Consider the following 13,879-nt stretch of genomic DNA (forward strand, 5'->3'; position numbering starts at 1 on the left):
CTCAAACTTTCAGACACCACTTTTACCATGATTACTATGGTATAACCATGTTTTTTTTGGCAGAATAAAAACAGTAATCATGTGATAGTAATCATAATAATCATGGCAAAACTAAGGTTATGTCACAGTATTAGCCCATCTTGATCCCATTACTTGTGTCCCATTACCACTGTGCAGCCATAGGCACTGTGTCCTAACTAATAAAAACTTATCTAATCAATTTATTACAGTAAAAACATATTTATTTGATTTATTCAAACACCAGACTAGAGTTCAGGACAAAATGTAAGAAGACACTGTGTATCTCCATTTAACCTGGATATGAGAAAGAAAAAAATATATATTCAAAAGTCGTGAAATATTTTTTTGCTGTGTTGTTGAACGGGAGACTTGAACAGAGTCTTCTTGTGTGGTTTGCTCTCTGCAAATGCATTTTTGCTGCTGTCTGTTCTTTTACCAGTCATATTTGAGTAATTTCAGAGTGATGATGTGTTAAAGGGCTTGACTGATTAACTCCACAGCAAACAGCATTTGACATATGCCACACATCTGTACCAAATCTAAACAAACTTGACAATTCATTAACCAACTAGATAAACATGGAGAACAACAAACAGTGTAGATCGATCCTTTTCTTAAATGTGTAGGAATGATCACTGTGGCCTTCATGCACTCTTGTCAACTTCAACGACTATGACATGATGAGGTGATGTGCTTCTGGAGATATTTTTGAGCTAAGCCACATGAGGATTCATTTGAATAGTAAGTAAAATGGTATTACTTATCCTATTTGATAAAGAAATTGTAAAACATGGTCTTACTCATTCTGATATACACCAACCGGGCATAACATTATGACCACCTGCTTAATATTGTGTTGGTCCCCCTTTTGCTGCCAAAACAGCCCTGACCCGGTCGAGGCATGGAGTCCACTAGATCCCTGAAGATGTGCTGTGGTATCTGGCACCAAGATGTTAGCAGCAGATCCTTTAAGTCCTGTAAGTTGCGAGGTGGGGTTTGACTCCTCCATTGGTTGGACTTGTTCAGCACATCCCACAGATGCTCAATTGGATTGAGATCTGGGGAATTTGGAGGCCAAATCAACAACTCAAACTCGTTGTTGTGCTCATCAAACCATTTCTGAACCATTTTTGCTTTGTGGGACGGTGCATTATCCTGCTAAAAGAGGCCAAAGCCATCAGGAAATACCGTTTTCATGAAAGACCGTACACGGTCGGCAACAATGCTTGGCATACAATGCCAAAGTAACATCCCCATGGATAGCAGGAGCCAAGGTTTCCCAGCAGAACATTGCCTAAAGCATAACACTGCCTCTGCCAGCTTGCCTTCTTGCCATAGTGCATCCCTGTGCCATGTGTTCTTCAGGTAAGCGATGCACATGCACCCAGCCATCCACGCTTGCCCATTTTTCCTGCTTCTAACACATCAACTTTGAGGACAAAATGTTCACTTGCTGCCTAATATATCCCACCCACTAACAGGTGCCATGATGAGGAGATAATCAGTGTTATTCACTTCACCGGTCAGTGCTCATAATGTTATGTCTGATCACTGTACTAAGACATTTCAGCACTGAGCAATCTTTGATAAACATGCTGAGATTCTTTCACAAAAGCATGCAGTTGAAAAAAACATATTACTCTCTCGTCAAAATTCTTCTGAACTAAGAGATGGTTGGAATAGTGAGCATAGATGGTTGGAATAATAAATGTGCTGGAAGACATGGCCAAACACATACAGATGAACCAGATTTACTTGCAATGAAGCACAGCAAGGCCTGTCTATGGGAGCGGGATTCTAGATTCTGGAAAGCATTTAATTGTACAAAGAAATTTCATTTAAGGTTTTCCTAAATGTGACAAACTCTAAAATTTCATTAAAATAAAAATAAAAAAATTTAATTGAACTCAAAATCTATTTTTTCTGCACATACTATTGTATTAGTGTTCATCATAGTAAGAGAACAGGGTACAAAAAGCTCTTTTGATTTAAGAGGGTGGGTGTTCTGAAAGACAAAATAGTTTTTCAGTTTATTCATCTTTAAAAATAAGATGAATAAATGATTTCATCTTGATCAAGGATACTTATAATGTATGTGGTGTTTGCACATCATGAAAACACGCACTTTATAATATTCTTATTATAATAGTTTTAACAAATACAAATAACTTTTTACATCAAGCCAAATTAAAATACTGAGCTCTTGCATAAATAATAATAATAATAATAATAATAATAATAATAATAATAATAAAACGACCATGCGTTTCTTCAACACATCCACAAACCAGCTACAAAAAATGCGCCAAGAACGTTAGCGGATGTTAGCGGAAATGACGTCGGCCCATGACGTGGAGACGTGCGCGGGGAATTTCTTTATTCTAATAGCGATAGATAGCGCGCATTTTAATAAACTCTGTTAGACAGTTGTTGGGTAAAATGTCTCATTCACTGGAAACGGATTTACCAGCGAACTTATCATGTCTGAAAGTAAGTTTAAATCGTGATATTTTGCTCGCTAAACTCCTCAGACCGGTTCAGGTAGCTAGCTGTCTAGCAAGCTAAACGACTAGCTGCCTGTGTAAACTCAGGGTTAGCGTCTAATCTAATAAAACAGCTGAAATGAAGAAGATCGCCGTTTCCCTCGTTGTCATTAACACTGGTATGGTGTAATGTTAAGGTCTATTAAAACAGGACAGATGAGCAGTCAGTGTGTTGAATGTAGGACAATAACATTCTCTGCACAATTTCTGCAGTTCAGTGGATTTCACGGGAAATTCAGTATGGGCCTTAAAGAGAGTAGCGGTTTAATTAAAAACTGCACTTACCAATTTACATGCATTTTAAATAAGTAGGATTTGCTCCAAAAGTCCTATATCTCACCAGTCTGTGGTAAATAGGACAGGGCTGAGTGACTAAGTATTCACTATAATACTCCTGTGTTGTGTTTTTCTGTTAACAAGTTATTCTGTATCATTTCTACTGACCTCTTCGACTGGTCATTTGAAGTCGTTTGATGGACCAAACCTGAATAACTAACAATAAATAAATATGTAAAAAATAGACATGTAAATACTCTTCACTTTGACCTAATATCAGTTGTAATGGTCAAGTGTAAAAATTTCAGTTATAAAAACTCTAAATAAACCAAGTATTATTGCACACGTTTATATACAGACTGAGAGTTGAGTTATATTTATAAAATGAATCAGTCTTAGGAGCTTGAACTGTGCTGCGATTCCTGAGAACGTGGATCTGCGCTTGGTTTTGAAGCCGTGGACAACATCGTTAGTTTCCACATCACAGACATGTACCATGAGAAGAAAAGATACAGGAGCAGTTACACAGAACTCGCAAGACCGCAGACGTACACCGATCAGGCGTAACATTATGGCCATCCTGCTTAATATTGTGTTGGAACCCCTTTTGCGGCCAAAACAGCCCTGCTGAAAGAGGCCACAGACATCAGGGAATACTGTTTCCATGAAAGGGTGTACATGGTCTGCAACAATGCTTAGGTAGGTGTCAAAGTAACATCCACATGGATGGCAGGATCCAAGGTTTCCCAGCAGAATATTGCCCAAAGCATGACACTGTTTCCGCCAGCTTGCCTTCTTCCCATAGTGCATCCTGTTGCCATTTGTTCCCCGGGTAAGCGATGCTCACGCACCTGGGAATCCACATGATGTAAAAGAAAACGTGATTCATCAGACCACGCCACCTTGTTCCATTCCTCCGTGGTTCAGTTCTGATGCTCCCATGCCCACTGTTGCCACTTTCGCCTGTGCATAGGGGTCAGCATGGGCACCCGGACTGGTCTGCGGCTATGCAGTCCCATACACAACAAACTGTCATGTACTGTGTATTCTGACACCTTTCTATCAGAACCAGCATTAACTTCTTCAGCAGTTTGAGCAACAGTAGCTCGTCTGTTGGATCGGATCACACGGGCCAGCCTTCGCTCCCAATGTGCATCAGTGAGCCATGACCGCCCATGACCCTGTCACCAGTTCACCACTGTTCCTTCCTTGGACCACTTTTGATAGATACTGACCACTGCAGCCCAGGAACACCCCGCAAGAGCTGCAGTTTTGGAGATTCTCTGACCAAGTCGTCTAGTCATCACAATTTGGCCCTTGTCAAACTCGCTCAAATCCTTACGCTTGCCCATTTTTCCTGCTTCTAAAACATCAACTTTGAGGACAAAATGTTCACTTGCTGCCTAATATATCCCACCCACTAACAGGTGCCATGATGAGGAGATAATCAGTGTTATTCACTTCACCTCTCACTGCTCATAATGTTAAGCCTGATCAGTGTATAATAATGAATTTGTGATGATGTAACATGAACCTAAATGCACTGGGGTTCAGTAGAATTAAGTATGTCTGAAAGCAGACTAATGCTGCGAGGGCACCAGGAACAATCACGCTCTGATTTGGACCGCAGCAACCACACTTGTGATTTTAATGTCATCTAGGGAATCTATCTCAATCTGATCATCGCAGAGTCTGAGGCTCTTGTGTTAAGGAAAACAGGAGTAAATAACATTAATGCTAGTCTAGGTCTAATATGAAACTATCAAGTGTGATTTACTGTTTTACTGTATAAGATCGTATGTATGGGATACGGAAATGTACACCATACTGTGCTGTCTGTGTTTTGATTTGTTGCTTACTGTTCAGAAACCCTTCAGAAAATGTATCTATGAGCAAGTAACCACTGTTTATCATTTGACACTTCATGATTTATATATTTTTTTTAATGCAGAATATCGACACTTTGCTCCGGTGCCCCATTTGCTTTGACTACTTGAATATATCCATGATGACGCAGTGTTCTCATAACTGTAAGTATGTACCTCAGATGTTGGTCACATAGGTGAAGTGTTACGTATGCTGTTTATGGGTGCAAGCTTTCATCCATTGCTCTGATGTTTCTAATCATCACTGAATTCTAGTGAAGTGAAGTAGTGTAAAATGGGATATGGTGGTATAATATGAATATGGAGTGGAACAGAAAGTTGGATTTAACCCACATACTACTTCCTGATGTTTGCTACTCAATTTCAGAGTCCTGGAATCACGCTGCTGTAAACCAAAATAATCAACAAATTTCCGTTACAAAGATTATTAGTTTATTCTTAATATTCTAAATGACTGAAACATGGCAAAATGTCCAAATTATCTTTGACTTAACAGTTGTTTTTTTTTTCCATTTTCTTATAGTCTGTTCCTTGTGTATACGGAAATTTCTTTCCTACAAGCTGCTGTGTCCAGTTTGCAACACGGTGGGTATTACACATCAGTAAGCACTTATACCATGACTATGAGTCTTTTTATAGGTTATTTCATTGTTCTGTATCACATTATTGGATATAAGCCATTTATTTGTTCATCTAGTTTGCTGGAGCTAAAGTCATGCCCTGAGTAATTACAATATTTGTACATGAATATGTCACAATCTTACTTGGATATCTTTACATTTCAGCCAGTGACTGAACAAGAGCTGAGAAACAACAGACTGCTGGATGACCTTGTTCAGAGCTTCCAAGCTGCGAGGTACCATTTATGCTTTGATGTGATATGTAGGAAAGACAGGACCATTCATTCTCATTACAGGTCACGATCTGCCATACAGCCACAGAGAAGACAAGCCTGTTTCTTATAAAGGGTCATGATTTCAAAATCTAGTCTGAGCAGCAAAAACTGTGATAAATGTGTTGTCCATGATGAAAATATGAATTCAAATAAGCACCGGGGAATTCATATCCGCTGTACATTGAAAGTTTGTAAAAGTCTGTAAAGTGTTATGTACTAACTTCTCACACAAGGGATCTCCATTCATATCACCACTTAAAATCAATTACACCAAAGGCTCCATGTCTCATGTCTCAGATCCTCATAACCACAGAGAAGACTGTTATAGTTGCAATAAAGCTACATGTTTAACTCCATTATTTAAACAGACATGTTTGCTTTCTCTTACCTAGCCTTATAGGTGAAGTGCAGAATTAAAGAAGTAAACCCTCCATACCAAACCTGCCTTGGCTAAGCCACTGTACTAACATAAAATATTACAGTTGTATAAAGTACTCTGTTCTTATTATTAGTTCTTACTGTTTTAGTGTATAGTTAGAACTAAGTGTATAGTTAGGCACTTGTACATTTAAGGACACGTCCAATGTTTCCAAAAGTATGACAAGAGAACTGATTTTTATCACAGTATCAAACATGGATATTTGGCTTTTAATTAGGGTTGTATCTTTTTCTTAGGTAAATGTCGGAGACGTTTTTTGAAATGAATCCCTTTCAAATGTTGAAAAGTAGCATCTGTTTACAGTCCCACAAGATAACGCAAGCCTGAAATCCTTTTCCCATTCACTGTTACTGATCTACACACAGAGAGAGAGAGAGAGAGAGAGAGATTAGAGGCTTGTCAATTGCGTATACGGCGTTATATATCTCGCTGTTCTTGTACTCTAAAAGACTGGATAACAGATGATTGAGAGTCATAGTCAGAGTAACTTAATTGAAGGCACCGAGACAAAACATAGAATCAAAATTTGCAAAATGTTTTGTGAAATATAGATTTAACACCAATAATCTGTAGGCTTTGAAATAAGAATTGAATGCTGCAGGAATGATGTATTTTTGTAGGCCATCTCAGAAATAAGCATCATCCTGTTCCCTCAACAAAATGCCAGTAGGTGTTTTTCCTCCACTTTTGGAGTATTTCAGCAAAAAAGCTCTGTGGCCAACAAAAGTTTATGATTCTTGTATGTTTTTATCTTCACAAATGAACACAATGTTTGATAAATTTTGAAGCTTAAATCCAATGGCCAGAGATAAAAATCTAATATTAAGCTGTAAACTACACCACTGTCACATGACCTCAACATCACTACTGCTAGGCTCCAGTTAATCTTTATTCATACACATGCTCCCTGATGAACATCCTCTTTTGATGGATGAATCTGAATGAATGAAAAGCGTGTGAGTATAAACACAATAAGGCTGTAGATGAGCTCGGTGTGCTCACATTTAACGTCCCTGACAACTTCTGTAGTCCCATTTAGCCAGCTGTCTTTTTCAAGACATATAAATGCTTAAAAATCCTGAATGAGATTTTATTTTATGTCGTAGAACAAAAACGTGAAAATAACTTGCGCTTGTGTTGAACACAGACCTTATTTCAGGTATTTAAATCCGTTGACTCAGGCCTGCAGCTCTCTATAGTATGTTTCTATACGAACAAAGTGTGGGCCATATTATGTAATAAAATTCATTAAGTTGATTATAGTAGAAGTTTTCTATTTATTTATTTTTTAATGAATTTCTTTAACACATTCTATTGGATACTAGTTGCTGATGAGAAACAGGATTAGTCTGCTGGGATGATGCCTTTTTCTTGCTTCGGTTTGAAAGCATCTCACCAAAGAAGATATAGAGGTGAAAGCTGGTGAAGTAGCCTGCTAGAGTTTACTGCGAAAGAAAAGCGGAACAGGATTTATAATATAAAGTTTCATTTTTCCTTACTACATGCTATTTTAATTATTTTTTTGTGGAGGTGGTTTAAAGGTGCATCCACTTGAAATACTTGAGTGCATCACATGAAGCAATGAAACATCATACATATCAGCAAAACAATCCCCGATTTCCTTTTGCATATTTACTCATCCCACCAGATTTAATTTCTGGTGCCACCGCTAACAGTACAGCACACAGTGTGCTCCTGAATAGCTTTTAGGCATGAGTGTGACTTGCATCATACAGCCACTAACTCGTGTGTCAGTCTGCGGTCAAGCCAACCTTGGTAGAAATGAGGTTGTGGGCTGGATTTGGCTCATGAGTCTTGTGTTTTACGTCATTTAGAGCAATAAGAAATTTTCAGTGGTGTGGGTGCATTGCTGGCCCACGCCTCCAAGATCCACAGTTTGATCCCGAGCTTGCGTTACTGTCTGTGTGCCGTCTTCCCATATTCACATGAGTTCCCTTACCCCTATTTAAACCTGAGCTATTATTCCATTATTTTAACGTGGAGGATAATAGATTAGAACAGGTAATAGATAATTTGCTTTTCCAGGTGAATCTGCCAGCAACATCTGGGCAGAATCTATGAATACAGCACAGTTACATGCTGTTAATCTACAGAGTTCAGACATTGCATTTGTGATGTGTATTAAATTAAATCACAAATTAAAGTGAAATTTAAAATGAATTTTGGATCACTTTCTGGTCAATATGGCTGGTTAATTGTCCATGTTGATTTTGTTCCCTGTTGATCAGATCACTGCTGACATTACAAAGCACCATCATTAGGAATGTTTTGTTGTATTGGTCTGGGAGCTTGTGGTCAGGTCCATTATGTCAGATTTAATACTAGAGCATGTGGCTCTCTTTAGACATGAACAGACTGTTCTTGGGCTGTGGTTGGGTCATCTTTATAGCAGTGTACGTAAACCAAGAGCAGACGGGATGTGGAGATGAAGTGTTAATATGAATATGTTTCGAGTGTAGTGTTTTGGGCAATCTTCGCCTGAGCTCTGAAATTTGGTTTTGATTTTGGCCTGTCAGTAAATGCACATCCTGTCTGTGGAAGCCCACCTTGCATGCACACACAAATAAAATACTGTGTGTGAGGTAACAAAATATTGCATTGGTCTGTTACTATGTCAGCCATAAGAGGTATTTATAGAAATGGCACTTTTAGATGAAAGTGTATGAAAATATAGAAAGATCAGTAAGTTAACATTTACTGTCATTAAAATTGTTGCATTTTATTCAAATCTACCTACATGTGAGGCAGAATTCAACCTAAGCATGTAGCTGTCAAGGAGCTGCAAGGGACAGACTACGGAAAGACCCAGGTCCCATTCAAATGTTTCTTGTAATCGGGGAACTCAGGCCACTTGTGAAGGTGTTTTCAGAGATGCTTGTGACCACATTATATTTGTAGTGTGCAAAACAATGAATCCCTGATCACAATATACAATATAATTGTCGCCTGATCAGTTTCTATGAAATTTCAATTTATCGTTATTCAAAACTACATAGCATTAGATAAAAAGCAGGACGAAATTACAAAGCATCTGAATCACAGTATAAGTAAATAAATAACTAGCTAAAATTGTAAACTCTGTGAGAGATACAATACATAACCTAAATATCATAAACAAGTATTGCACTGCAGATCAATTAAAAGAGATCACACAACCCAAAAATTGTTCTTTGAGTGTAAAGTATGAGTGTAAGGTATTACAAATGTAAATTTTACATTTATTTATTTATTTTTTTTAAATGGTCAGCCATGGCGCTGATGCATAACCAGCCGGTTGTCCTTTATGTGTTTTGTGTACATTATATACTTTGCATTTTGCTATATATACTATAGGCAATTTGTGTTTAAAATACTATTTTATTAAGAAATACTGCAGGCTATTGCATATTAGAAAATTCCAACAAATTATATAACGATGGTCTTGATGTTAGGATTTAAAATAATGTAGAGGGGTTGGAAGGGCAGCCACTGGATAGCATTTCTAAAGGAAACATTAAAATAAAGTTGGACAACAGTAAAATTGTATTGAAGCCTTTGAACACAGTGAATGACCAGAAAGCATACAAATACATCTCCATGCATATATTTACATGAGTTTGAACTTCCTTTCTGCTGGGAATTCTAAAAACACAAATTGAATACAGGGACAGTGTTATATGTGAGTTTATAACCCTGTGGGCTGTCTGAGGGACTGTTTTTTCCCCCTTTTCTTCTTTTTCAAATCCTCAGACACTGACAGTGTGTGATTGCTCTCCTACTATGCGCTGTCTACATGGCACTCACGTCTAATTTTGTTTGTTACTTTCCTCTCTCCTTTTATGTGGGTGTATGTGATCGTTAAAAGCACATGGTGTGTGATTAGCACAAAATTGGCTACCGAACAGCCAGATGCCAGTATCAGTACAGGTTTTGAGGGGTTATTTATAAAGCACTGTCTTTATAAAACAGCTGAATATAGACACATAGGCTAGTATTGTCGAGGATGCTTTTGAAATGACAGCCGGTTGCTTTTGGCAGATTTGGCACCCTGCTACTGATGAAACACAATCATATTTGGTCAGTGGAGATGCAGTCGAGAGACAGGAAAGCCCCAGCTTTGAACAGATATCTGTCTCACCGGGCACTTCTGATAGGATCAGGACCAAAGTTTCTGTCAGAAACAAGTGTGAGGCAATTCTAAGATCAGAGAGCTGTAATGAAAGACACTCATGAGTGCTACAAACAAGGGTGTTTCTGTATCATTTAGATGTGTAAGAATGTGAACATGAATTATGTAAAAGCTGCTTTAATGTGAACCACCTCTTCTTACACACACCTTATTTTTCAAGTCCTGCAAATGTATGTTGATCTCAGACATGACCTCTATAAGACTGATGTGGTGATGTAGTAAAATCTGTTGTGGTGAGAACGTGAGGCAAAAGTGACCGATGAGAAATCGATATCTTTTCTTCATATAAATCGAGTTACTAATGAAACACTGACTTCCTCAAACATTGTGCTTTGAGTCTGGACCACTAGCAAACATCAGTCTTCCCAATGCTGTCTGGTGTGTGAGGGGATAATTTACGGCATGCTGGTGAAAAGAGATGGCCATCAGTCTGGTGAGAGAAGTACCTTAGATATTGCTGTTGCTCTCACTTGCTTAATTTCCTGTTGTCGCCTGTCGATGCGAAAGGCAAAGTTCATCAGAGACCTTACAAGCAATATGTATAATCCTCTTTTGATCTGATTGTGTGTGTGTGTTCATTCAGAGACTTGATTTAGCTGATAGTGTGGAATGTTATGGAGGTTGAACTTGTGAATTCACTTACCAACCACTTTATAAGGAATATCTATACACCTGCACATTTGGTGTATTCAGCCAGTCATATTGCAGCAGTGGAATTACAAAAATGATGCAGATACAGGTTAAGAGCTTCAATTAATGTTCATCAGACATCAGAATATTTTTCCAGGCTTTTTGTTTTTTTAATAGAGTGTGTACTTTCTGTAGTCTAATATTCCCGTTTTTGGCTGACAGGAGTGTGTTGTTTTGTGCATTATGGGATGTTTTTCTGCTCATGATGCTTGTAAAGAGTGGTTATTTGAAGTAGTCCTTCCTGTCAGCTTGAACCAGTCTGACCATTATCCTCTAATGTCACTAACTCAACAAGACGAGGTGTTTCCACCCTGCAGAACTGCTGCTCGCTGAATCACTGCTCAGAGTTCCAGAGATCAGATTTTGATGGTTGATGTGAACATTAACTGAATCACATGACCTGTATCTACATGAATTTATGCACTGTAGTGCTGCCAGATAATTAATTAGCTAGAAAGCACTGAATGAGTAGAGGTAACACTACCACACCACCTCTTCATGCCAATCAGCTTTGAGAGATGATGGAACCATAGTGTCATCTCATGAGTGCTGTTAAAAAGCAGAAAGTCTTTTTAAAAAGAGTTCTGTTTAAAATAAAAATTAAATTAAATAACAAGCAAACAACCACTGATTATTGTATACAATCTTGTAGACAGTCTAACAATATATCACTCTGCCAAGGAATGAAAATATTAAGTGCCTTTGTTGACCACTGTTTTCGAATCCGACATCATAATCCAACGTTCATTATTAAATTCCCTCACAATTCGATTAAAGTTACTGCATTCACTGTTCAAATGCTATGAGAATCAAACCGAATAAAGTTTGAAGTGTCTGATCTGTGGAAAAGGTCTGTAGCAAAATAGAGCTTTAAACTCGGCTAAAATGGTTGATTTCCACTGCCTCCTTCTAGGGCACTGTCGCTCACACAGGTATGGGTTACTGCTGTTTGAAAGTTTCTAAGAGTTCTATTTTAATGGTATAAAATGGTAATACCATCAAATAATGTATAACGTGTTGTAACCCAGAGCTATAGGGCTATCATTCACTTTACAAGTGCAAATGATTCCCTTCATAATAATGAGATGGGAATCTCTCAGCCTCTCCACAAAAGAAGCACATATACTTTAACTCTATGAGGTACACAGATTGGGTGTTCAAATGGGTATAATACACGTATAAGTAATAGAGTGCTGATAACTCATATATTCCCCTATGCATATCTGCACCTTCACATCTTTAGCATTGCAATGTATAATGTCATGATGTATCCTTACACCCTTATTATTAAAGTGAGGAAACCAAAGAGTAACTAATAAAAAGAGTTTTCATCATAAATTTTTCCTAACAAAGAGTCTCCTTTTTCAGCAAATTTGTAAAATATCCTGCATTTAAATGCTTGTGCAAATAAAGTGGCAGTGGTCCAGCTATCTCAGGTCAGCTTGGTGTGGGTTAAATGGAATCATCTTTTGTCATACTTAACCTCAGCGATCACGACAATTTATCCGTTTAGCACTATTATTTGGCAATATTTAAACAAATATTTAACAAATGCCATTAAGCCAAGGTAAATAAGGTAATGCTTCTTAGTGAGTCAACTTGTGGCTTTTCCTGTAGCTGTAATAAATTTGCTCAGATGCCTGCTATAACCAGTTATCAGTCTCTAACATCTCTCTCGAGTAGCTTTTTCTCCACTTGTCTTTAGAAAATCTCCACCAGCTCTGTGAGTCTTAAAGTATCTCTTGCATGAACAGCTCTCCTCAGGTCCTGCCACAGCAATAGGATTCAGCAATAGGATTCAGGCCAGGCTTTTTCACATCAGCAGCTCTGAAGCTGTTCTCTCTAAACTTTTTTAGTTTTAGACTTACATGTTTATGATTATTGTTCTGTTGATGAGTGTGCATTTATATTGATATAGATGTTAATGCACAGTATATGATGTGAACTGCATTATATTACATTACTACACATTTTCTTTTTTTTCCTGTTGGTTTTGCCTTTAGTATTAAGTTGTTAAAGTTCTAAGTATTTACTTCAGTCATGTTTGAACCCAAATGAAGAAGATAATTATAAAACATTGATGACATTGAATGAATTTGGTACAAATTTGATGCAAAATCTTATCATCTGTGAGGAAATTCAACACAAACTGTTTCATTCTCCCCATGTGGAAGTGTATCAATAAATCATATCAGTGTTACAGCAGAGAAGAACTTTCTTGCAGCTGGATAATGGAAATGAAGTGTGCATATACCGGTTGCGTATTGGGGTTTAACATTACAGACTTAAACACAGCAAAAGTGTACAATGTTTTGCTTCAGTCTTATATTCTCAATAACCACTAAACTACCATGTAAAACCAAGTTTCTCCACCACCTACCACTACAAACTTTCACATCTGCATTATAGGCCTTGGTTATACAAAAGGAGAAAAAATAAGATATTCAATATTTGCTGTGCAAATAATGTGTTACTGCAAATGAAAGAAACACAAGCAGTCTTTTGCAAATTTGTGGAAAAGGCAGACATCAGTGTCTAGCACCTTGTCAAAAACCACGGTCAACGTTTCTGCCCTTAAGACATATTTTCATGCAAGTTTCTTCAAAAAATAAAAATCAGCTTACATAACTACACTACTTGGCAACATTTTATTATTTAATTTAGATCTTATTAGATCAGATATATTGCTTAGAAAGGTATGTATTAGCTGGATTCAATAGGCTTGTATAACGTGGAGTATAATCAGTGTTTTATTATTTATTTATTTTTTTTAAGTAATCTGACGTGGTGATAACGTGATGTCTCAGTTTTTATCTAAATGGATTGCGTGAGTAAAAAAGCTTTTAGGTCATTTTTGTGTCCTTAAGTTTTATTAGCTTCAAGGCGATTAAACTGTATTTCATTTTTTTCTAAAAGGAATAAATTGCAGGCAAAATGAAA

General features: G+C 37.5%; 1 protein-coding gene across 6 annotated transcripts in view; it reads left to right on the forward strand.

Annotated features, from left to right (window-relative positions):
* Positions 1-2,354: 2,354 nt before the first annotated feature.
* Positions 2,355-13,879, forward strand: part of rad18 (RAD18 E3 ubiquitin protein ligase) — a 53,251-nt gene continuing 41,726 nt past the window's right edge. For all 6 annotated transcript variants that reach the window (XM_058403079.1, XM_058403078.1, XM_058403076.1 and 3 more), the window contains exons 1-4: positions 2,355-2,511; positions 4,792-4,870; positions 5,250-5,311; positions 5,512-5,582. In XM_058403079.1, the coding sequence (XP_058259062.1) occupies positions 2,461-2,511; positions 4,792-4,870; positions 5,250-5,311; positions 5,512-5,582 (263 nt within the window). In that variant the 5' untranslated portion in view covers positions 2,355-2,460. The remainder of the gene's footprint in view (positions 2,512-4,791; positions 4,871-5,249; positions 5,312-5,511; positions 5,583-13,879) is intronic.

The sequence above is a fragment of the Hemibagrus wyckioides genome, linkage group LG11, assembly GCF_019097595.1.
Source record: "Hemibagrus wyckioides isolate EC202008001 linkage group LG11, SWU_Hwy_1.0, whole genome shotgun sequence".
Taxonomy (NCBI): domain Eukaryota; kingdom Metazoa; phylum Chordata; class Actinopteri; order Siluriformes; family Bagridae; genus Hemibagrus; species Hemibagrus wyckioides.